This window comes from Daphnia pulex, chromosome 10 (assembly GCF_021134715.1).
Source record: "Daphnia pulex isolate KAP4 chromosome 10, ASM2113471v1".
NCBI lineage: Eukaryota > Metazoa > Arthropoda > Branchiopoda > Diplostraca > Daphniidae > Daphnia > Daphnia pulex.
Genome location: NC_060026.1, coordinates 11,967,717 through 11,991,031, shown reverse-complemented (window position 1 = coordinate 11,991,031; position 23,315 = coordinate 11,967,717). Strand labels below are relative to the sequence as shown.

The 23,315-nt window shown below is 39.4% G+C and overlaps 5 protein-coding genes and 1 long non-coding RNA gene across 10 annotated transcripts; 4 read left to right on the top strand and 2 right to left on the bottom strand.

Moving 5' to 3' along the window:
- Nucleotides 1-1,152: 1,152 nt before the first annotated feature.
- LOC124205849 (fibroblast growth factor receptor 4-like) lies at nucleotides 1,153-4,207 on the bottom strand. The gene is made up of 11 exons (XM_046603379.1): nucleotides 3,979-4,207; nucleotides 3,673-3,827; nucleotides 3,443-3,599; nucleotides 3,214-3,359; nucleotides 2,859-3,075; nucleotides 2,660-2,784; nucleotides 2,506-2,581; nucleotides 2,191-2,415; nucleotides 1,892-2,118; nucleotides 1,717-1,836; nucleotides 1,153-1,655 (listed from the first exon to the last, which is right to left on the bottom strand). The coding sequence occupies exons 1-11, from the start codon at nucleotides 4,055-4,057 to the stop codon at nucleotides 1,218-1,220; spliced, it is 1,965 nt and encodes a 654-aa protein (XP_046459335.1). The 5' UTR covers nucleotides 4,058-4,207; the 3' UTR covers nucleotides 1,153-1,217.
- A 331-nt stretch (nucleotides 4,208-4,538) lies between these two features.
- On the top strand, nucleotides 4,539-5,711 carry LOC124205855 (thioredoxin reductase-like selenoprotein T). The gene is given in 4 exon segments (XM_046603385.1): nucleotides 4,539-4,855; nucleotides 4,928-5,046; nucleotides 5,114-5,309; nucleotides 5,375-5,711. Coding segments are annotated over 4 exon segments (525 nt in total). The 5' UTR covers nucleotides 4,539-4,761; the 3' UTR covers nucleotides 5,491-5,711.
- A 677-nt stretch (nucleotides 5,712-6,388) lies between these two features.
- LOC124205847 (cullin-3-A-like) lies at nucleotides 6,389-9,953 on the top strand. Its single transcript, XM_046603377.1, has 14 exons — nucleotides 6,389-6,632; nucleotides 6,707-6,904; nucleotides 6,972-7,157; nucleotides 7,217-7,420; nucleotides 7,487-7,666; nucleotides 7,737-7,931; nucleotides 8,009-8,356; nucleotides 8,415-8,522; nucleotides 8,588-8,829; nucleotides 8,901-9,027; nucleotides 9,085-9,254; nucleotides 9,316-9,454; nucleotides 9,512-9,639; nucleotides 9,709-9,953. The coding sequence occupies exons 1-14, from the start codon at nucleotides 6,567-6,569 to the stop codon at nucleotides 9,731-9,733; spliced, it is 2,316 nt and encodes a 771-aa protein (XP_046459333.1). The 5' UTR covers nucleotides 6,389-6,566; the 3' UTR covers nucleotides 9,734-9,953.
- A 61-nt stretch (nucleotides 9,954-10,014) lies between these two features.
- Nucleotides 10,015-11,679, bottom strand: LOC124205853 (60S ribosomal protein L8). 2 transcript variants are annotated; one of them, XM_046603384.1, is made up of 5 exons: nucleotides 11,565-11,679; nucleotides 11,238-11,421; nucleotides 10,910-11,051; nucleotides 10,513-10,731; nucleotides 10,015-10,340 (listed from the first exon to the last, which is right to left on the bottom strand). In XM_046603384.1, the coding sequence occupies exons 2-5, from the start codon at nucleotides 11,373-11,375 to the stop codon at nucleotides 10,066-10,068; spliced, it is 774 nt and encodes a 257-aa protein (XP_046459340.1). In that variant the 5' UTR covers nucleotides 11,376-11,421; nucleotides 11,565-11,679; the 3' UTR covers nucleotides 10,015-10,065. The 2 variants fall into 2 exon arrangements, with proteins under 2 accessions (XP_046459340.1, XP_046459339.1); XM_046603383.1 differs by having other exon boundaries at nucleotides 11,538-11,599.
- Nucleotides 11,680-12,190: 511 nt separating this feature from the next.
- LOC124205839 (ATP-dependent RNA helicase DDX3X-like) lies at nucleotides 12,191-21,540 on the top strand. 4 transcript variants are annotated; one of them, XM_046603367.1, is made up of 13 exons: nucleotides 12,191-12,357; nucleotides 12,481-12,536; nucleotides 12,600-12,679; nucleotides 12,750-13,309; nucleotides 13,506-13,855; nucleotides 14,048-14,173; nucleotides 14,245-14,389; nucleotides 14,467-14,953; nucleotides 15,142-15,313; nucleotides 15,381-15,529; nucleotides 16,057-20,609; nucleotides 20,737-21,091; nucleotides 21,155-21,540. In XM_046603367.1, the coding sequence occupies exons 1-11, from the start codon at nucleotides 12,313-12,315 to the stop codon at nucleotides 16,134-16,136; spliced, it is 2,250 nt and encodes a 749-aa protein (XP_046459323.1). In that variant the 5' UTR covers nucleotides 12,191-12,312; the 3' UTR covers nucleotides 16,137-20,609; nucleotides 20,737-21,091; nucleotides 21,155-21,540. The 4 variants fall into 4 exon arrangements, with proteins under 4 accessions (XP_046459323.1, XP_046459321.1, XP_046459320.1 ...); XM_046603365.1 differs by having other exon boundaries at nucleotides 12,195-12,357; nucleotides 16,015-20,609; XM_046603364.1 differs by having other exon boundaries at nucleotides 12,201-12,357; nucleotides 12,747-13,309; nucleotides 16,015-20,609.
- A 358-nt stretch (nucleotides 21,541-21,898) lies between these two features.
- Nucleotides 21,899-22,682, top strand: LOC124205845. The gene is made up of 2 exons (XR_006879486.1): nucleotides 21,899-22,427; nucleotides 22,492-22,682. It is a non-coding gene; the product is annotated as an uncharacterized LOC124205845 (long non-coding RNA).
- Nucleotides 22,683-23,315: the final 633 nt, after the last annotated feature.

Here is a 23,315-nt window from a genome sequence, read left to right as displayed (position 1 = left end):
GCCAAGGACCTCAGAGGCCGCTTTATTTTCAATTGCCAGTGGATCTTTACTGGTTTTCTCGCCATGTTTTACCAATAAAGAATCTGAAATAAAAAATACAATTCTATAAAACCGCTGTAACAATTCAACTGATTGTGTCATTATACTTTTGTTGGAATCGATGGATTTAATAACTGCTCCTTCTGAATTAGTCACAATCAGCAGCAACACGAACAATAGAACGAAACCCGCGGTTCGCAAGTTGGAATTGTTGGCCATTTTAAAATGGGATTGCAGCGCACTAAGTCTTAACGAGCTTTTACTTCTGCTATAGTGTTCTTGGGAAGGACACTTGCGACTGACTCTCTATCCTTTTATACCACAGGTACTATATGTTTCGCGGACAATCCGCTCGCTCTTAAGAAGTAAGACTCGCGTTCTTCAACAAGATCATTTACACAAACGCGACTGGAGTCCACACGTTCGGCTTGATATTTGTAAGGTATATGGGCGACCTTTTATGTTAAGTTTTTGACTGAATAGACATAGATCCTAAAAGGTTCCCCTTTTGCACTGGAAACCAGACAAGATAGTGATCTGCATGGTTGAGATAGGTCAATGAGGTTCTGGAAAATAAACGGTCTAAAAATAGGTCAGCGTTCGGCAGGTCAGCATCCGCAAAAGGTCAACGTTCCCAATCGTTCCATAGGTCAGTAACCGTACGATCCCGACCTGCGCAGAAAAATAAATTGGAAAATATTCGCAATAAACTTAACTTATGACTTACTTACATTTATCTGCAGTTGTATGGCACTATTTTTTCCACTGGGGTTTAAGAAGAAATAATTGCAATTAGTTTATTCAAAGTCACTGACTGGCACTGAACTTCTAGGATCGTCCGATATTAAATGGTTTCTATATTTGTGGTCGTCTGAAGTCACTTGTATAAGTTCTATACCAGTAAATCGTCCGTAAAGTATAATTTGTTCGTAAGATTGCATTGGTTGATAAGAACTTAATAATTGAAAATCAGATAATGGAATTATGTAAAGCAAGTTGAAAACTAGGGTTATATACGTAGATAGGGAATCAATAAAACGTTATATAAGAAATCATATAAGGTGTTGTTAAAAATGAAATAAAAAAAGATATCTGCATGTAACGTAATATGGTATGCAATAAGCTCAAATAAGAGAAGAAAGAGAAAACCAAGATCCAGCTTCGGTGTTCAATTACAATCAATCAAAACAATTTGAATCATGTTTGGCCACGGTAATGCAACAGGGAGTATCCGTTTCCATATCTCGTTCCCTGCTCATTTTGATGTAATTTTCATCCAATTTCATTAGCTCGAGCACGGCATGAGGTTCCAGTTGGGCGTAAAACATCTTTTCCAGCTCGTGGAAAATGGGTCGTTGTAGAGGTTCCGAGCGCCAACAGGAATACATGATCGCGCTGACAAACTCGGGTGCGTTTGTGGGTTTTTTGAGTCGCCTCCCCATCAACAAAATTCGTACCAAGAAATCTTTGTTCGCCTTGGCGTACACGGTATATGGTGTTTCCCCCAAGGTGAACAGTTCCCACAGAACCACACCAAAGGACCACACGTCAGACTGGTGGCTGAATAGCCCATCTTTCAGCGATTCAATCGCCATCCATTTAATTGGTAACAATTCCTGGTTAAGTAATATGACAATTTTGAATTAAGAATATACTGAAAATAGCAGTGCTACATACTTCGTTATTTCGTGATTCGATGCCGGAATGAGTTTGTAGTGACATGCCGAAATCCGACACTTTAACAATGTTATTAGCGGTAAGAAGGATATTACGTAACGCTAAATCTCTATGTAAAACCTACGTTTTCAACAATCATTTACTGTTTGACATATTAACGACTTAAGTGTAATACCTTTTTGACAACAAGATATGCCATAGCGCGAGAAATTTGATATGCCCAGTAAATGAGATTGCGAGTGCTGAAAGTGCGGTTCTCGGTATTATTTTGACCGTGAAAATGATTCCGAGGAATCAGATTCCTGGATTCGTTCAATTCGCTGAAAAATCTGTGACGGAAAGTTATCAGATGTGCACGCAAATTACTGAACGGGCAATACTCGAAGACGATCAACAAAGGTTCTGCGAAATCAAATCAGGAATGATTTTATTATTTTCAAAAGTTGTTATTTTGTCAATAATTATATGCTTCACCTTTATTCGTGTATTTTGTGCAGGCGCCTAGAAGATGGACGATGTTGAGGTGACGTCCAAGTTGGGACAAAATTTTGAATTCCTCTAGCAGACCGTGTTTAGCTTTGAAGTCGTCATTTGAATGAACAGTTTTTACCGCCACTGTAGTCACGGGTTCATTGGGTACGATCCCTTTTGCTTCTGCTTTCAGGATGCGTCCGAAGCAACCGACATCCAATTGAGATTCTGTTGAATTATTCATTAAAATTAGTTATAATACTCCAATTAAAAAAATTAAAGCAAAACGACGAAAATTAAGTATACAATTTCACTTACGTAATTTCAAACGACATCGAGGGAATTCCCAGCGAGGGTCTTCAGCCGTTTCTTTTTCTCGCGATTCTAATTTAATCTTTAATTCATTAAATGTTATTAATTTTCCCGTAAAATGTTTGATTTAATTTGAATAAGAAAAAATTCTTTATTGCACCTTGATCAGAACTATCGCCAAGCTAAACAGAGTAATAAATCCAAGAAATGCAATTGTTGAAGAAAGAATAAACGACGTCGAAAATTGAAAATTGCCCGTTTCCGATTCTGTTGCGGGAGGTCGTTCTAAAAATAAAAGTAGATTGCTCAGATAGGTTGGGAAGGATTTGATACAATATACAAAATAGGTTCGTTTATACCGTCGTCTGGACAGGGGATGATTTTAAATCGTACACCCCATTGAATTTCTGACACGTTAAATGATCGTTTTTCCGCCCGACATTCATAGATACCCTCAACATTCGCTATTTGAGCTGGGTCCAATAAACGGAATCCCTGAAGCGCATCATGTGTCGAAATTCGGTCATTCTTATCTTTGGCATCCTGCTTTTCCTTAGGCGGGCAGACGATCCTCGTCTGAGTGCCGAAAAACATGCAACAGGTTACACATTTCACGAACAACAACACGATGTTTTTGTTCCACTTAAACTTTCGATTAGCTGTTTAGGACGAAAGTGCCGCTGAATATCAGATGATGTTTGAAGATGAACTTACCGTGTTCAAGTCCGTCGTGTTTTTCAGGAAAATCTTTTGGAGTAACTGAATCCTGACGACCGGATGTGTCGGCTTGCACGGAATTACGGATTCAACCCCATCAATTTGGTAAACAGGTTTCATGGTTGGAAACAAATGATACGGATCTAACAAAATAAGTGTCTCTGCTTACTTCTGAGTCAATCAAGGATATAATACATTTTAAGTATAGTAAAGGAATATTTTATACCTTCAACTAAAATGTAAATGTAATGATTTGACGTCTTTGTTCGGCAACTATACGACCCCGTGTTTAAATAGCTTCCTTTTTGTACTGCCAAGTTGACATTGAAGATACCATTAATTTTTTTAATGCTAACCAAAAAACGACCGTTGTGGGATTTATTCTGTTTGTAATGATCAAGCTAGACAATAACGCAGGTTCTTTTTTGAAAGAGTCTTAGTGTTATTTTTTTTTACCTTGATTTCCAGATTGAAATTTATCGGACAAGTGAAGCTGGTATCGTGACTTATACAATTGATTGTGAATGGTTTTTCACTGATTCTATGATCTTCTAAATTGTTAGGCAACGATGGTTTCGGCGGTGGCGCGGCTACTCCAAATGACAAGCATACTGAGTGTTTCAAAAATTCGGTATAGTAGACGATAAATGTAATGAAAAGTTATTTAAAATTGAATGATATTCACTGGTAATTATTATAGTAATAAGCCTTTGATTCTGTTAGAGCACGGAAGATTCGGAACACGAAAGATTATTGACTTACTTGAGGTGATGAGAATCAGCGCAGACTTTTTCGCTAAATTTGAATTTTGATAGAAATAAGCACGACGTTGAAAACTCATTTTGTTTGACGCATTAATTATTCACTTTACTTACAGCTTAGCCTATATTGAACAAGACCGCTAATCTTCAATATTGGTCCATTAATGTCCATAAATCAACTGTGTCACTATCCTATACCATCTCGAGACCCAACCGGCAAGCGCCCGTTTTCAATCTATCAAACATATTATCAACGACACCAATTTTTTGGCACACGAGCAGCTGACCGGTTATTGGCTAATGAGAAAAGCGCAACTTAAAAACCTTTAAATTGATGGACAGGGCGACAAGGACGATTTATAGAAACTAACACCATTATTTTCTCTGTTTATTTAGCCACACAAAACTTTCTACATACATTAAAAGCTGACTTTTATGCGTTATTTACTATTGCGTGAAATTTAATTATGGATGCAAACCAAAATTATAGATGTCACTACTTACCACGCGCCGCCGTTACGACGTTCCACTGGTCGTCCGGTATTTTATTGACACAATGACTAGCAAGTTAGTGCGAGTTACGACAACGAGAGCCTAATCAGCGTGTGGCAGTCATACATTCAATCAGTGGGATTATGGTCTTATAACGAAGCGAATCATCTTTTAATAAAAGAAACTCTTTTCTTTCAGCTAAAAAAAATGGCTGATCGAAGTCGTGCGCCAATTATTGGCTTGGGAGTTCTACTCATTGCATTTGCAATGAAAGATTTTTTTCTCCCGGCTGATGTGCAGCCAGAAGAAAATTCGGTGCAATCTAAAGAAATTCCAAGCTTGCATTTTAATCGATTCGCTGGGCCTTCAATAAAGTTCACCTTTTGGTAAAAATAATGTGAATTTTTCTGTTATTCATGTTCATAAATTAATAATCAACTTTAACAGTTCTTCCTGAGGTTACCGCAAGGTATTTGAGCAGTATGCTGTAATTCTGCAACAGAAATACCCATCTTTGGCAATCGAAGGAGAGAACCATCCTCCACCCTATTTAAACCAAAAGATTGCATCTATTTTGGTATGTCTGTTTTAAACATACAGTTAACAAACTCCCTTCTTTATCATGATATAATTGCTTGTTTCAGGGAATTTTGAAAATACTGCTCATCCTTGTAGTGGTGTCGGGAACCAATATTTTTGAGCATTTAGGTGTGCAAACTCCCTCAGTTTGGGAGTGGACTCAGCAGAACAAATTTTATGCGTGCTTGATGACTTTCTTTCTATGCAATGCTGTTGAGGGCCAATTAATTTCAACTGGAGCATTTGAAATCACATTAAATGGTGAGATTTCATTGAATTCATTACTTCCCTATTAACTTACCTACTTATCATTATTTTTGTTACAGATGTTCCACTTTGGTCTAAAATGGAAACTGGTAGAGTTCCTCAACCCCCTGAACTTTTTCAGATGATTGATAACCATCTGAATATGGCTAGCCCCCAACTAAGCTTGGATTCATAATGTGTGCTGTGTGGTGTGGTGTTAATTGTTACATCTTGTTTGAGTCTTTAGCCTTTGTAGATATGATGATTCCTTTAAAAAGTAGTGGAAACTACTGGAAGCGATCGGATGTTTACCTACACAAGTGCTTTGTATAAGAACATGAATGACAATCTAACACTTTTTCCCCCATCCTCCATTCTTCATTCCATTTTAGTAAATAAAAACCTCTAGTCTATGGATATTCTTGGTTTTAAAACAACAGTAAACTGGCTAAAGTTAAACAAAGCTCCTGATTATAGCTTTCCTTATATAATAGTTTATTCAGAATATAAATAAGTCTTTGGACGTTGTCGTGGTGGCTAAGCATAAATCCTTCTTAATTTATTTGCGATATTGGGTTTCAATGAAACGAAGCTGAGAGAATTTGAATCCGAGATTACAACGAATTATGTAAGTCCTTCCTAAGTCCTTTCTTTTTTAATAAGAGATAAGAGCTAAGATTTCCCTAAGAATACGACAATGCGCACGGCGCTGTGGCAGGCACAGATATGCATAAATACATTTATATTAGTAAAATTAGCAAGGAGCATGCTACTGTCTGACTCAAAGCGCATAATTCATTACGAGTTCTCCAGTGAATGTGACTTTTTACTTTTAGTGCCTTTTTTTTAAATATTCAACACAATTTTCTGCCAACCCTTAACCCTAGCTATTATTATGAGCATTTTTTGAACGGAAATGAAACAAACGAATAATTTTTTTATCAATGATATTTAATAAAGTCTTTTTCTTGCGAGTGGCCAATGTCGATGCGTATTTTAAAAAGAATAAAAAATGCGTGGAGGTGATTTCCATTTTTCATTGTCCTTCAGATGGATGTGTTTCAATTTAGCCGCTAGATGGCAAAATACAACGTTGAGTTTTCTGAGGAAGAGAAGGAAAGAGAGGTTAGCCTTTAGGTTGCCCTGTTTTTTTTGCTTACAAGGGGGGCCAACTAGTTTGATGGAAACGTTTTAAAGGTTTCGGAACTATCAATATTTGGCCGATACTTGTATTTTTTTCGTTTCGTTATTTAAATTTGAGTGAGTTTCACGATGATGAAAGGTGGTCTCGGCGGCGGTTCAAAGAAAGAAGGAAAAATGCGAATTCGTGCATTCCCTGTAAAGTTTATTATAACACTTCATTCTGGCATTAGAATATCTTTGTTATTGTTTTCTTGTTTTTCTCAATAAAGATGACGATGGACGAGAGGTATGTGGAAAATATTTGGAGTTTACTGAAGAATGCCATTCAAGAAATTCAGAAGAAGAATAACTCTGGTCTTAGTTTTGAAGAACTTTACCGAAATGCATACACAATGGTTCTACACAAACATGGAGAGAGATTGTACAATGGCCTTAGAGAAGTTGTTACTCATCATTTAGAATCTAAAGTAATATCTTTCTTGCTCAAAAAATTTTCAATTTTACTAAAGATTTTGCCTGATCACTTTCACATAGGTTCGTCAAGATGTGCTTTCTTCCTTGAACAACAATTTCCTTCACATTCTAAATCAAGCATGGAGTGATCATCAAACATCTATGGTTATGATTCGTGACATCCTCATGTACATGGACAGAGTTTATGTTCAACAAAATAATGTTGATAATGTTTACAATCTTGGATTGATTATTTTTCGTGATCAAGTAAGTGCCTAATTCAATAGTTTATTGTTGGATTTGATTTTAATTGAACTTTCTATAAGGTTGTTCGTTATGGAGGCATTCGTGACCACCTAAGGCATATTCTTTTGGAAATGGTTGTCAGAGAGCGTAAAGGAGAAGTTGCAGATAAGCTTTCTGTTAGAGCAGCTTGTCAAATGCTCATGGTGCTGGGTATAGACAGTCGAGCTGTCTATGAAGAGGATTTTGAAAGACCTTTTCTTTCTCAATCTGCAGAATTCTACAGGGTACAAAAACTTGGTTGTTAATTTTTCTACAATTTATTTAATTATTTTTTTACTTTGCTTTCACAGTCTGAGAGTCAGCGGTTTTTAGGGGAGAATTCAGCTTCAGTTTACATAAAGAAAGTCGAGGCGCGCATTAATGAAGAATCGGAAAGAGCCAAACATTATTTGGATGAGTCGACCGAGCAGCGTATTGTTGCAGTAGTTGAAGAGGAACTTATACAGAAACACATGAAAACGATTGTTGAGGTGTGTAAAACTTAGATTAGTGTGTTTTAAAAAATGCTATACAGAAAAATAATTCTTGTTTTCACACTAGATGGAAAATTCTGGTGTAGTACACATGTTAAAATGCCAGAAAACTGACGACTTACACTGTATGTACAAGTTGTTGGGTCGTGTAGCGGATGGTTTGCGAACCATGGCTAGTTGTGTCAGCGCGCATTTACGAGAAGAAGGCAAAGCACTGGTTAATGTCGACGAATCCGGTGCCAATGCATTGAATTTTGTCCAGGTATTTTTATTAAAATTTACCTTTTTTTCTCTCTGTAATAATGATTTCTTTCATTTTGATTTCTAATGACACTATAGAGTCTATTAGATCTTAAGGATCGCTATGATACATTTCTGGGAAAATCCTTCGTAAACGATCCAATCTTTAAGAAAATGATCTCTTCAGATTTTGAATATTTTCTTAATTTGAATTTGAAATCTCCCGAATATCTATCACTCTTTATCGATGACAAGCTCAAGAAGGGCGTTAAAGGAATGACAGAGCAGGACATAGAACTGGTGCTCGACAAAACCATGGTTTTGTTCCGTTTTCTCCAGGAAAAGGATATTTTCGAGCGTTATTATAAACAACATTTGGCCAAGCGCCTGCTGCTGAACAAATCTGTTAGCGATGATAGCGAGAAGAACATGATTTCTAAGCTGAAGGTAATTTATTCATTTCCAATTTATTGAGCTCGTACTAACATTTTAATTACTTTGTTAGACTGAATGTGGGTGTCAATTTACCTCGAAATTAGAGGGCATGTTCAAGGATATGTCTATCTCCAACATGCTCATGGAAGACTTCAAAAATCACATTCAAACTTCTGGGGTAAGAAATATCCAGTAAAAAAATGCAATTATAAAACGGCCTTCCAACCATCGATTATTGATTAGACCTCCCTTTACGGAGTGGACTTGAGTGTTCGCGTACTAACAACTGGATTCTGGCCAACACAATCGTCAGCTACTTGTACACTACCATTGGCACCACGCAACGCTTTTGAGGTCTTTCGCCGATTTTATTTAGCAAAGCACAGTGGGCGACAGTTGACGCTACAACCCGCTCTAGGGTCGGCTGATCTGAGCGCAATCTTTTATGGACCTAGACGAGAGGAGTCTGAGACAAAAGAAAAAACGTAAGAACATTTATATGTTGTCTCTATATACTGAGCATATCTTATCGAATGTTTCGATTGATTCCATGAAGTGATGGCCCCAGCTCGTCAACACCCTCGTCATCAGCTAATGGACCGCGAAAACACATAATCTCCGTTTCAACCTATCAGATGTGTATTCTTATGCTGTTTAACACCCGAGATAGGCTAACTTACGAAGTAAGAGCACGTAGAACTTAATGATTTCTTATTCATCATATTTGATGCTGTTTATAGGATATCATGAATGAAACTGACGTTCCGAAAAAAGATCTGGATCGTGCATTGCAATCGCTTGCGATGGGCAAACCGACTCAACGCGTTCTTGTCAAAAGTCCCAAGGGTAAAGACATCCTCCCGAGTTCTATCTTTGCCGTCAACGATAGTTTCACGTCAAAACTCCACAGGTTTGTTTTACAATTGATCTAGAAAATTTATTATTTGACGACCAACAATATTGAATTGCAGAGTGAAGATCCAGACAGTCGCAGCCAAGGGAGAATCAGAGCCTGAAAGAAAAGAGACGCGTTCCAAGGTCGACGAAGACCGAAAACACGAAATTGAAGCAGCCATTGTACGCATTATGAAAGCAAGAAAATCTATGCAGGTAAACTACACCGTAAAATTTGAAATGGGATGGGTCGCTGACTTTTATTGTTATTAGCACAACTTGTTGGTAAGCGAAGTTACTGAACAATTGAAAAGCCGGTTTCTGCCTTCGCCAGTTATTATTAAGAAACGAATTGAAGGCTTAATTGAACGTGAATACTTGGCTCGCACTCCTGAGGACAGGTGCTATAAGAAACATTTTATTTTATCAAAAAGACTTGAGCTAAAAAAATTTTTTACATATTTTTATAGGAAAGTGTATACATATGTGGCCTAGTTTAATTCGAGTTTGCTTCCTTAAAATTAAACTGGTTTTCCCAATTGCCTAACTGAATTTTCGATAAGACATTGGTTTGCTGCGCGATGATTTTTGTAAATAAAGTTTTTCGCTATTGGAAAAACATGTCTTGTACTCTTGTCCTCAAGTTAAGTTTCAATAAGAACTATGAACCAACTCTTAAATTGGATGAATGAATACAACATAACTTAACGTTTGACTTCAGTATTTTTCTTTCAACGAATGTAATGTATCAGATGCGAATGAAATTTAACAAAATATTTTGGTCTGCTCCGACGTGTATTGGTAGGAGGTACAAGATGACAACATGTTTAATCATCACCCTTAATTTCAACTTTGCCACCACGAATACGACCAGTTCGCCTGGCAGCGATAAGACCAACTTTGCGACCAGCAGGAGTACTCCTCTTGACGGTGGAAGCTTTACCAATGTGTTGATGGTTACCACCTCCGTGGGGATGCTCAACGGGGTTCATGGCTACACCTCTGACAATTGGCCAGCAGTTACGCTTAGCCTTGTACTTATGGTAGGCACGTCCAGCCTTCAAGATGGGCTTGTCGATACGTCCACCACCAGCAACAATACCTACCGAGAAAACAGAAAGTGATTAAGAATTGGTCTTGAAAAGATCAAGACTAATAATATTTTGATCTGCTCAGTAACAGCCTCTAGTTAAAGATCATTATTCTCATAGATGGATGAATTGCATTTCATCATAGCCCAAGTATTTATAACGCGTTTTTCGAATTCAACTTACCAACCATGGCACGGTTGCTGGAAGAAACGACTTTCTTAGCTCCAGAAGGCAGCTTGACACGGGTCTTTTTCGTGTCAGTGTTGTGTCCAATAACGGTGGCGTAGTTACCAGATGTACGGGCAAGGGTACCTCGGTCACCGTGTTGCTCCTCAACGTTGCAGACAATAGTACCTTCAGGCATGGTGCCAACAGGTAAAACATTGCCAATCTGGAGGGTAGCTGTATTAAGATAAAAAACAAATTTACTCTTTTCCTTTCAGACAAACACTAAAAATAAAAGTATTTAATTTTCTCAGAAACAACCTCTAGATGAATGATTATCATAGACCCTCAGCATTGGATATTAAGTTTACATCACTGTGTTCCCATATTTTAAAAACCAAGGTGTTATGCATACCTTTCTTGCCGCAGTAGATGAATTGACCAGTGTACATGCCCTCAACAGCCAAGAAGTTCTCTTTCCTGGTCTTGTACCTGTAGGGGTCACGGAAGTGGACCACAGCTAGGGGAGCTCCACGACCAGGATCATGGATGATATCCTAATTTAGAAAATGTTTTTCGTTAACCACTTGTCAGAACTGACAGTAAAAGTTTCAAGTTAAATAGAGTTCTCAGAAACAACCTCTAGATGAATGAATATCATAGCCCCTCAGCATTGGATTATATGTTTACATCACTGCTTTCCCCCCACATTGTCAAACTCATTTCTGATCCAAGAAACATACCTTGACGACTCCCTTGATGTATCCATGACGTTCAGCGAAATCTTCAGGGCGAAACTTGGGTGCTCCCTTACGATGCTTCGTATGGGACTTGAAAATACCTCCGGCACCTTTACGTTGGGCACGAATAACACGACCCATCTTGGTTTTATATGTTGAAGGTTACAAGCGGCGAAGTAAATTCAGCCTGTCAAATTAAAAAAGACAACCTATATTATTTCAATGCGATCAACGAGTTGAGAGCAAGACGAATCTTTTAGAATTCTTTCTCGCAATGTCTAGAAATAGATGTTTAACATTTACTTGGATTCAGAAACAAATTTTACTCACCAAAATGCCGCAACCTTTCCAACGAGAGCTAGAAGAAGACAGATGGAGCTGGCTACGTTGCCTTCCTTCATCGAGGATCGATTCAATTACGCATCGATATTAAGTTGAATCCTTAAACACATTAACTAAACTTCTTCAAATTTAATTTAAAAGTCCGTTCTTATCGTCTTGTAACTGAGTTACAGAATTGAAAATAATTTAGAATGAAATAACACGACATTTTTCAAATTGTACATGTAGTTGGCTTACTTCATAACAAAAAATAGCGCTAGGAAGAAAGAGCTAGCGAAGTTGAATTCAATCTCACCGGCTATGTTCTTAAATTCATTTTACTTATGAATGCTTTACTATTGTATCATACGAATTATCGAGTACATAAGACCTTTACTCTATTCATTTTGTTTTTGTAGCTACTAAGTGCATCGCTGAATGCGTTGCATTATAATCAAATTTTAACTTTTGAAAATTGTATATTGCATATTATACACGATTTTCATTATTAAAAACTATGGTTTTTCTTCAGTATTTAGCTTATATAAGTTTTCATTACATAAAGTAATATTAAGATAAAAAATGAAAATAGAGTATTTAGGGAGTGGCTAAGATGGCTGGAAAAAATCGCCGTTATTCGTAGGTGGCACCACTGCGCTTCCTGCTGCCATACTTTTCTTTGTGAGACGAGAAGTGTTGCAAGGTTTTTTCGCATCGCGGAAAAAGGAAGCTTTTATTCGATATCTGCAAGCGTACTATGAGTAGTGTACAGATTCAGAATGGAACGGGTCTAGAGCAGCAAGTAATTATATATTTTTTGATACAGTAAAATCTATGTCGGCTTAACTTTTTGTGTACTATTTCTTTGATTATGAGTCATCTACCTCACCATACTCATGTTCTGTTCTTGTGACTTTTCTTTCAGTTTGCTGGTCTGGACTTGAAGCAGCAAGGCGGTCAATTTATTGCTCCTGGAGGAAGGTAAGAGTCATTCTGTCACATAAGTTGAGAACAGTTTCGTTAAAATAATTTTTTTTCATATAGTCGCTATGTGCCTCCTCACCTGAGATCTACCCGAGGTCCAGGATCTGAAGAGAAACCGTTCCCTGTCCCACAAGAAAGAGGTATTATTGATTACGTAATATATTGTGTAATTACCACCTAATCATTCTTTTTATCGGATTTTACTAGCAGATTTTCCGAACGATCGTGATTTTAACAGAGACGCTGGAAGGGGTTTTACCCAAGCAACAAATTCCTACAGAGGTGGTAGTGCCCAACGTGGAGTGCCCAGCACTGGTGGTGGTTACCCCAGGCGGGGAGGATTTAATGGAGGTGGTGGTGGTGGGAGCTATGCTGCTTGTCCTCCACAGAGATGGGAGGGAGAGTATGAAAATGGTGGAGGATGGAATGGAGGTCCTCAGCCACCACAATGGAATGCTGATGCTCCACCACCTGTCATTCAAAATGAACGTTGGCAAGAGCCTCCTCCTCCGGCCGGTCAATGGGTTGCCAACGATCGCTGGAAAGAACCCCAAAGGCGCTCGGCGACAACGGATAGTCGCGGCGGTGGTTACGGAGGAAATGCTCGCTGGAAAGAATCGAGTGAATCTGATTGGACCACACTTACTGCTAAAGACGATAGACTTGAATTGGAAATGTTTGGCACGGGCAACTCCGGTATTAACTTCGATAAATATGAAGATATTCCCGTGGAGGCGACGGGCAATGACGTGCCAGCTCACATCAACACGGTAAGCATAAATCTTCTATCACTCTTAATTTAGATTTGCATAAATGATGTAACAAACAATTCAATGGTTCCTGCTGAGAAAAGTGTATCATTATATCATGTGGAAATATTTATCTGATTCAATTATTGAGTTATGTAACTGCATCAGTGGTTTATGAATGAAACTTCATATATTTTTTGTTTTTTTATCTTATTAGTTTGAAGACGTGAAGTTGACTGAGATCATTCGTTCGAATATCGCTTTGACTCGCTATGACAAGCCAACGCCAGTTCAGAAATACGCCATTCCGATTATTCTGGCTCGACGAGACGTAATGGCTTGCGCTCAGACAGGCTCGGGAAAGACCGCAGCATTCTTGGTTCCGATATTGAACCAATTATTTGAGCGTGGGCCCGTTGTGAACCAGTCAGCTGGACAACGTTCGTACGGACGTCGCAAGCAGTATCCGTTGGCCTTAGTTTTAGCACCTACTCGTGAGTTGGCCACACAAATCTACGACGAAGCCAAGAAGTTCGCATACCGCTCTCGTGTCCGCCCATGCGTCGTGTAAGTTTCAACTAAATTTACTCCTGTTGTCAAGTGCCTTTCTTTTTTGCAATGATGTTTTTACAGACATTTGAAACCTGAATTTTACTGGGTGGACACTATATCTTACTGAGCTCTTTCCATAAACTAGTTTAATTAAGCTTTTTAATACTGCAGAACTTCTGACTAAACTTTAAATTTTCCGACATCTAGTTATGGTGGTGCGGATGTCCGCCAACAGATGCAGGATTTGGAACGGGGATGCCATTTATTGGTTGCCACACCCGGACGTCTTGTCGACATGTTGGAACGTGGCAAGATTGGCCTCGAGCACTGCAAGTAAGTGAAAGCGCAAAGTCTCAACCTTCAGACTCTTACGTAATGTATTTAAATATAATTTTTTTGTCCAGCTTTTTGGTGTTAGACGAAGCAGATAGAATGTTAGACATGGGTTTCGAACCCCAAATCCGCCGCATTGTTGAACAAGATACGATGCCTAAAACTGGAGACCGTCAGACGCTCATGTTCTCTGCCACGTTTCCTAAGGAAATTCAGGTCAGTATTTTTTATTCGTCTTGAATTATAAAAGGACGTGTTGTCTAACTCTTCGGTTTTGTTTTTGTAATGACTAGATGCTGGCCCGTGACTTTTTGGAGAACTACATTTTCTTGGCAGTCGGTCGTGTTGGATCTACTTCAGAAAACATTACGCAAAAGATCGTTTGGGTAGAGGAACACGACAAGCGTTCTTTCCTTCTCGATCTGCTCAATGCTTCGGGTCTCAATAAGTTCAACAGTCAAGTTGAAACCGAGTCCACTGAGCATGAGCAGCTGACCCTGGTGTTCGTCGAAACAAAGCGCGGAGCCGACGCTCTGGAGGAGTTCTTGTACCGCGACGGCTATCCGGTGACTTCCATCCACGGAGATCGCAGCCAACGGGAGCGCGAAGACGCTCTTAAACGGTTCCGTTCGGGCAAAACACCCATTTTGGTGGCTACGGCCGTTGCTGCTCGTGGTCTTGATATCCCTCACGTCAAGCACGTCATCAATTTTGACCTTCCCTCTGACGTTGAAGAATACGTTCATCGAATTGGTCGTACCGGACGTATGGGCAATCTCGGTAAGTTCAATTTCATCAGTCGCCTCCAATGTAGTTTAATTAAATGATGTAACAAACAATTCAATGGTTCCTGCTGAGAAAAGTGTATCATTATATTATGTGGAAATATTTATCTGATTAATTGCCTAAGTTACTAGACCGTACCAACGGTTTTTTGGATGAAACTAAATCTCATGATGTTATTCCAGGTGTTGCAACGTCGTTCTTTAATGAAAAGAACCGCAATCTCATCCGCGATTTAGTTGAATTGATTATCGAAACGAAGCAAGAACTTCCCTCTTGGCTCGAAGGCATGGCCATGGACATCAAGCACCAGTCTGGCGGTGTAAGTCGTCGCGGTGGTGGTGGTCGTGGCGGAGGGTAAGTGGATCGAAACGACAAATTTAGATTGGAGCCGTTGTGTTAATCGAATTCCTTGTTTCAAAAGACGATTCTCTGGCGGATTCGGTTCCCGAGATTACCGTACTTCTACATCGGGCAGCGGCGGCAGCACTCGTCCTGGCGGCTCGGTCGGTGGTCCACGCACAAGCGGCGGTGGATCCTACCCCAACTACAGCGCTCCACCTCCAACTCACGGTACAAAACAAAAAAAAAGAAACAAAACTCCTTGGCTATACTTTTGGTTCAAATCCAAGTGTTTTCTTTGTTACTTTTCGTTGTTGTTGCCTTCTGCACGCTTCCCTATTTCTTTTGCTAATGCGGCCCGTTCGAAAACAACAAAAAAAAATCACCAAAACCTTTCCATCACCCCTTGATTTTCAGTTATCTTTATTGGGTTTTGTGGCGTTTTATACATTTCTTTGACTGTCTGGAGCGGAAAAATATTCAGCGGGTTCAGGGCGTTATTTTTATTTCGAAACGCTCTGCACCCACTGATCTTTGATGTTGCCTGCACTAGGTGGGAGCCTTTGTACGAAGGCTCCTTACCACCCACCCCAATAATGCTCTAACAATATGATGAAACGGTTTTGTTTTACTTTTACTTTTTTTGTTGTCGGCGGGACCAGCGTTAAGCAAATAAGACTGGGATTTTTTGTCTTTTTCTTTTATCTTAATCACAGTCGTTCGGATGGCGCCCATGCCTTCTATGCCCATTTTCACAGGAGGATATGGCGGTTATGCTCCAAGTGGTTACGGCTACGCACCCCCTCATCACTCCGCTCCAGATTGGTGGGGCCAGTAGATGATTCACGGGAGACAAAGAAATCCTCGGCGGCGACTTCAAGGTGTTGAAATCCCCAAGATACACCATTGGATTATCTTTCTCTCCCCAAAGCGACGATGGAAATGAGGTTGGTCTAAAAAGCCGAGAAAAATGCTTTTCTCAAACAAAAAAAAACAACTTCGACGTTGGTAGTGATTTAGAACTATTTTGTCCTTTTTTTCTCACTCTCCTTTATCTCCTGTTTCCTCAATGTGTTTTTTTTTTGTACTCGTAATAGCCTCCCTATTTTTCAGCACCATCTTTTTTCTCTCCCGAATTTTTTTTAAGCAAACAAATTATTCTAAAACAAATGTATCGTACGCCGCCGCTCTGCTCTCTTTTTGCCGTCCCTTCAGGTGGATGTCCGCGTGTGATACCCTCTGCACAATGATGGCATTACTCGCCCCACGTGACGTCCTTGACAACAAAAGATTAGTTGAGGATGGATACGCTCAGTCCCTCCCACCATACCTCCTTATATTCTCCACTCCCTCTCCCTTACTTCGTAATTATTCAATTTATTTTGATTTTGGCACACAGCAGATGTTGAATCCCAGTTAATATCGTCAAGGTTTTCAAACTTTTTTCTTCTATATATAATTTTTTTTTTCCTTGAAAGAGACGAGTTGCAGTTTCGACCACTGATGGGCTTTTCTCAGATTTTTTGAGATCAAGACGGCTGTTAAAAAAGAAAGCGACAAACTACTACTACTACTATAGGGGAAATAATTAATAAATTTATTATTTTTTTTTTTTTTTAACGAGACGAAGCACATTGTGTACCACGGGTGTCGTGCCTAGAAGCGAAAAGTTGAGAAAGGCCAGGGCTGGGTGTTTTTTTGGGTGGGTGAATACAATATCGTTTGTGTCTTATTCCCAATCGTCGCCTCGCGTCCATATTATAGATCTTTCTCTCTTTGTGTTTGAATTTCAGCTTTAGTAACTACTCCCTCGAATTTGTTCTGTCGAAACAACCCCGAGACCGCGAAATTTCTAAGCGTTCTCATCAAACAAATTTTGCCTAATGTAAACTTAACAAGATGTTGTTTTTTACACACACAAAATTTTCCCAAAGGCCAAGTTGTTGTTTCATTGTTGCCCAATCAGAGACGAGGAAAGAAGAAGAAACTATATTTTTCTTTTTTTTTTGTGGTCTTTTTTAATTTCTTTTTTCGTTGAGGAAGAAGATACAAAAAGAATACAAAACCAAACTGCTGTGATACGTCGGGCACGACAGTGTAAATGCGAGAAAAAGGGAGAGACTTGTTATACCGGGTACACACACACAGGTCGCGCTGCGTTTATGTGAGCATTTTTCTTTTTGCCCCCTCATTTTCGGCCCCACATGCCACAAATCCTCCTCACCTTCCCTCACACACTTAAAGGATGATTTCACATTGAAACTCATCCCCATCCCCAATTTTTCCAAATATAGTAAATCGTTTTTTTTTTGTTTGATTGAGGAAGAAACAATTGCTAATCTTGAAAGCGAAATATGAAAGTGTCAAGTTAAACTGATTGATTGAGGAAAGGAAATGTAGTTGCCTGTTCGCATTCCAAAGCTCTGCTGACGACCATACACTTATATTTAGGGAAATGTCGAAGGGACTTGTTTATTTTAACGAATGAAATTCAATCGGCACACACTTTTTGCGCGCTTCTTGAGGATGTTTTTTTTTTCTCAATTTTTTAAGAAGACGAATTGAATTTTTCATCTTTTTTATCATAGCAACGGGAATGGAAGTGATTTTTTGCCTTCTGTCGATTCGAAAGATTGAATTTCGCGCGGTTCCAACCAAAACCCCTTCCCTCTCAATCCCTCACGCAAAAGTCTAGTCTCATCGAAAAAAAAACCCTGTTGTGTAGTTTCTTTTTCCCGATTAACTTAACTGAAGCACACACTCCCCCCTCGAAAGAAAACAATCTGTTTTTCGTTTTTCTTCTTTGCTGGGCAGGTTCCAGTCTTTCGTCGAGTTTTTTTCTTTGCAGCTAGTAGGCCCTAATTAAAAGAAACAATCAATCCCGCACGCCCACTTTTTGTTCTCTTATCGTTCCGTGCGTTTCCATCCTCGTTTGTCTCGCTATTTTTGAACGAAATCTGATGAGATTATTGAAAAGGCAAATTTGTGTGGGAAAAAAGAACCAAAATCGGGTTTTTGGGGTTTTAGGAAATAATTTAAATTTGCGAAAGTCGTGGGTTTATTTAATCTTTTCCATAACAATTTGTGAGAGAATCAAACGTAACGAACTGCCAAAAAACATTAGGGAGGTTAAATTTCTCAATTTCCCGTTTTTTTTTCCAACTTAACAATTTTTTTTTGTTTATTTTGGTTATGGGTTTGTTGTTTTTCCTGTCTTTGTGGGGGAGGAGAGTATTCGGTTGCCAGTGCACTTGTGGGTTGGTGTGTTAATTCGTCGGTTGTGTTCTCTCGTGTCTTCTCTTTTTTAAAACAATTCCCTCTGAAGATATCAGCGTAACAAATGAGAAAAAATTTGATGTGGAGGATCTAGAAAACCCGCTCTATTTACTCGTCCTCCTCCTGAGCGCCGGTCGTCGAAACATGTTTGTTCGTTCCACTCGTCCTCTCGTCTTCAACGAGCGTCTGATCTCTAAAAGTTTTAGTTGACAAACGTCTTTCAGGATAAATGATGATGTGACATTGCGGGCCGTGCCCACGCGATGATTACACACACACACAATAGACACGATGAGGGGGTTTGTACGGGGTTTCCTTTCATGTTGATACCTGTGGTACGGCCGTCTTGGGTGCCCCAGTGCCTCGTCGAACAAGTAACGCTCTTTCATAGACCAGTAAAACAAAAAAAGAAAATGATTTTCCTTTTTAATTCAATTTTTTTTTTCTCTTAGTAATTAATTGAAAACACAAGAATATTTTTCTCATCCGCCGCCGACGCCAAAGCGTGTCCTTCCAAAACGGGTTGTACGTTTCCTTCCTTCATTTTTTTTCTCGCCATCTCCCATCTTTCACTATTTCTCTCTCTCTATCCCCGCCTTTCGTTTTTGATACTATTTTCTTTTTCCCTTTTGCCTATTTAAAAAGATTTCAAAAAAGAATTTCATTCGTAGCTGGAAGAAGGCTCTATGGCTCGGCGGAAGACTCGATTAAAAAAAACTGCTGAACACAATAAGGAAATGAGTTTTTTCCCCCATCTTCCTCCACCGTGTTGTCACACATTTATTTTTAAATTTTCTCTCTGGTCCAAGCTCTCGATATGAAGAAGTAAAAGAAAAGAAAATAACTATTCTCTGCCAAAGTCAAGTCTTTTTTAGGCGCAGTGCGGTACGATGCATCTCTTTCACACATTATTTTTTTCATTAATTTTTTTTTCTTTTGAATTTCCCCTCATTACGATTTGTAACTCCTTCCCACGTTACATTCTTGGTTTTTTTTTTCTCCCTTCAATCCCGTTGCATATCTCTTTAATGGTTAATTTCTCTCTTCCCCTTCTTGCTCCTCTGCGCAGAACACACATTTTCTGTCATTCGTATTGTACCATTTTCTTATAACGGAAAAAAAAAAAAAAAAAATTATTGTACGTCGAAGGCCGCCCTTTCTTGTACTAAGCAAAATTGCTCTTAGTGTGTAGACGACGACGAAGTCCTACACGTTTCCGTTGTCGTCATGAAATTTCAGCGAGGATAAAAACAAAACAAACAAACAAAACAAATACAAGAATGCTTCCTATCAATTGGTTGTTTTGTTCACATTTTCTTATTTCGATTGCCATTTTTTTTTTCTATTAACGCGCCGCGCATGGAAACAACGTGAGAAAAAGAAATGTGTTCTTTTCTTGGAGCGAAGAAAAAGAAGAAAGCGGCGTGTTTGGTCATGAATTGTTCACGTGATTTGTCTTGATCATCAGGGGCAAGGGGAAATCCAAAGATGTTGACCTCTCTAGCCCGGGCAGTCGGATGTTTAGGTCAACTTTGTGGGAGAGCTGAGTTTAGTTTTTGGGTTTTGTTTTTGAAACGTTCTCTCTCACTCGTTTCCATGCCAAGGCGAGGGGTAGAGAATCAAATGTGTCGTAATTCGGGGATGACTGTATATAAATTGGGGAGGTGCCTCTGCCTTGGCTTGAGTGTGTGTGTGTGTTGTAAAGGGAAGTCAGTTCCTAGAAATCGGTAGGAGTGTGCCGAAGCCGGCAACAGTAGCAGTTCTCCAGTCGTCCGATTGAGACCATCACAGACTGAAGAGCCCCCCCAAAGTCATGTCCCACCACCGCCCAACGACGAAGAGATGGCCTTCTACTATTGGCGTCGTCTATCTCGGCTGGCTGGCCAGCTGTTTTGTGATTGCTGCGATCGACGCCGCTCCACTCGTTTTGACTACACAGGAGCCCATGGGTCAGACTGTTGCCGAGGACAGTTATAGTTCCGGCGTTCCTTACGAGTTTCCTGAAGATTATTCCATCAGTCTGGAGGAAGCCGTGGTAAGTTGAGATCTTATTATCGCACGTAGACAGCAATGTTTGGCAGTTGGCGAGTGCAGTGGGTTTTTGTTCGGTGCGAGGGCAACGGGGTGTAATCCTGTTTTGGTATTTGTTTTAAAAAATAAAGGCCACCCGGAAGGAGTTTGCCAGTGCCGCAATTCTCAAGATGGTCGCTGACATAATGGCTGAGATAGCACAAGGCAAGAAAGTCAGGCAAGAAATGATGGAGGCTATTCAAGATCTACAAGGGCGATTGAGAGGTCAACAGGGAGAAGAAGATGAGGCGATCCAGATTCCGGCGGATTCGACAAGTCAACAAATTGACGGCAGGCGAGCAGAGTCCAAGGAGAAGAGACCAAAGTCCTGTCAAGACCTCCAGCACGCTGGACATTCACTCAGCGGATTTTACCTCGTCAGGGGCAAGGCCAACCAACGAATGGAAATTGTCTTTTGCCCTTTCAACAACGATACTCATCAAGACGGTAATTAAATATCTAGCTTATAAAGATTTTGATTGTTTAATTTCACCATTTTTTTTTAAACAGATAATTCTCTCATACTGGAAGACACGGTGGAAATTGTTGCAGCTGCTTAGACTCCTAGGAAACGAAACAAATTCTCTCGTATACATATATATAAATAATATTATATATCTATATCAAAACTATTTTGAAAATGTATCTTTATTAACGATGGAAATGGCGGTACGCTGACATTTTTGCCTACTTAGTTTGAAAAACCAACAGTTGATCAGGTAGATCACGCAGCATGTATTTTGTGACAGGTGTAATGTTGGAAAAGATTCGTAAAAAATAAGTATTTAGTTTAATTTGAAAAATTGCCATCTTTCGTTTGTTTTTCATTTCGTTTCAACTGAATACAAAAAAAAAAATGTGACGTTGTTAAATAAACGACCGTGTTCTCAATTCGAGTAATCGATGCAGTGGATATCATTTCGTATGATGACTTTTCACAGAATTAAGTTAATGACGCCAATTGAGATGAAATCATTCAAAAATTTCAAAATAGTCAGTGACCTTTTGATTGTTTACTTCCAAAAAAATGTGTCTCACAAAAAAGAAAATGGGTAGCGCAGTAACGATAAAGTGTGCGTATTGAATATCTTGCACATTACTCTGGGATAGCCTTCTAGCCTATTGCCTTTTACTCACGTTAGTTTGAAATTTTGTTGAAAGCTTCGCTGGCTTTCTTGACCCTACAACCGAACTTTTGATTCATCGGATCAATTGAATTTGATTGAAGACATGCATGCTGTTTCGCGATGAAAGTGCGAGAAGGTTAACAGAGTGTACATCAAGATATGGGTAGCTGTGAACTCTTTCGAGGCTCTGTGAACTAGTGACATATTCATTCGAAGTTCGCCTTTTGAGCCAAGCCGAATCATATCCAAGAACTCGTAGCCGGCGCTTAATAAACGGGCACCAACACATTTTTCTTTTTTTACGGATTCAGTTTTGGCGCTGCTGGTGGATAGTGCTGATGTTTCGTGTTTTACAAGATTACTCATCGTGTTTGTCTGCGCTTTTCTCTTTTTTGCTGTCTAACTCTATTGCAAAAATATCGTTCGTTCGTCGTCAACACGACTATTTCGAGCAAGCGGCCAGACGAAGCATGCGTACCCGGGTCAAATCCTTTTTCTGCTATTTTATTTTTATTTTGCCCGTTTTTATTTTAAATGGCTTTTTCGTGAAAAGAAATTTCTGGACCGTTTCTTAAATGTTAGCGACCTCTTTCATGACGCGTAGTAATCCGACTTCCTCATGTTTCTGTGCCCCGGATTCCCGTGAACGGTGCGCAGTAAGAGAAAAAAATAAGCGTTTTTCGTTTGCGGATGTTATTTGCGATTGAATTTGTTTTCAAGGTTAAGGAGATTGGACGAGAGTATCCGGCAGCCGAAGAAACTGTACAGAGAAATATTACGTGGCATCCCGTATCAGAGGACGTGATTATTAAGGCCAACGGCAGTTAAACTTTGATGAACATTTTTCAACTAATGCGTACTACCCCATACACTGGGCAATACTTGATACCAATAAATCCAAATGGAGATTACAAAACCAGTTTTTTCCACCAAAATTAAGGGGTGGTGGCACTGTGAAGAACTAACTAGAGCAATCTAAGATTTTGTTTTTCAAGTCGTTGGGGGGTGAACCGTCGATTACTACGATGACGAGATTTGATTTATTTGTTTACAGGAAACGACGACGACGCGGGAGGCGGGGCCAACTTGACAAGCCCACGGTCAATCACTTTTGCCTGTGCTAGTGAGCACACAATGTCTCAAGAACGTCGTACAGTATGTTGCAGGAAATGTTTCCTACCCGTCAACTAAGTTAAATGGACAAAGGGGGACACTTTCCTGCAATTTACTATAGCCAATCATAGGTTAGCTATGTGCATTTCTAGATCGGCTCCAAGAAAGTCAATTAACCAATATTTTCAAATACTTAATTGAAGTTTTCAAGTGTTAGATATGTTCAATTTTGTTATAGACACTTGAATTATTTTAATATTTTTACTCTAGCAAGCGTTGTTGTGCTGTTTGACAATGAACCACGTATGAAATCGCCAATTCAAATCATAAACTTCGTCTTTAATTAATTCATTGGTCGTTGGCTGATCGTTCAACTTCAATTTTCCAATTTGAATGTATAACCGTTATCAAAACTAGTCAGAGTCCAAATC

Excerpts from the sequence above, each read along its gene's own strand:
- LOC124205853 (XM_046603384.1), bottom strand. The coding sequence starts at position 11,375 with ATGGGTCGTGTTATTCGTGCCCAACGTAAAGGTGCCGGAGGTATTTTC. Across the intron at positions 10,732-10,909 it reads CATCTACTGCGGCAAGAAAG|CTACCCTCCAGATTGGCAAT; the intron begins GTATGCATAACA and ends ATCTTAATACAG. Across the intron at positions 10,341-10,512 it reads CAGCAACCGTGCCATGGTTG|GTATTGTTGCTGGTGGTGGA; the intron begins GTAAGTTGAATT and ends TTTTCTCGGTAG.
- LOC124205847 (XM_046603377.1), top strand. The coding sequence starts at position 6,567 with ATGATGAAAGGTGGTCTCGGCGGCGGTTCAAAGAAAGAAGGAAAAATG. Across the intron at positions 7,421-7,486 it reads AATCTGCAGAATTCTACAGG|TCTGAGAGTCAGCGGTTTTT; the intron begins GTACAAAAACTT and ends TTGCTTTCACAG. Across the intron at positions 9,455-9,511 it reads AAGCAAGAAAATCTATGCAG|CACAACTTGTTGGTAAGCGA; the intron begins GTAAACTACACC and ends TATTGTTATTAG.
- LOC124205839 (XM_046603364.1), top strand. The coding sequence starts at position 12,313 with ATGAGTAGTGTACAGATTCAGAATGGAACGGGTCTAGAGCAGCAA. Across the intron at positions 12,680-12,746 it reads CCCTGTCCCACAAGAAAGAG|CAGATTTTCCGAACGATCGT; the intron begins GTATTATTGATT and ends GGATTTTACTAG. Across the intron at positions 13,310-13,505 it reads TGCCAGCTCACATCAACACG|TTTGAAGACGTGAAGTTGAC; the intron begins GTAAGCATAAAT and ends TTATCTTATTAG.
- LOC124205849 (XM_046603379.1), bottom strand. The coding sequence starts at position 4,057 with ATGAGTTTTCAACGTCGTGCTTATTTCTATCAAAATTCAAATTTAGCG. Across the intron at positions 3,076-3,213 it reads ACACGACGGACTTGAACACG|ACGAGGATCGTCTGCCCGCC; the intron begins GTAAGTTCATCT and ends TTCGGCACTCAG. Across the intron at positions 2,119-2,190 it reads CACAAAATACACGAATAAAG|AACCTTTGTTGATCGTCTTC; the intron begins GTGAAGCATATA and ends TTGATTTCGCAG.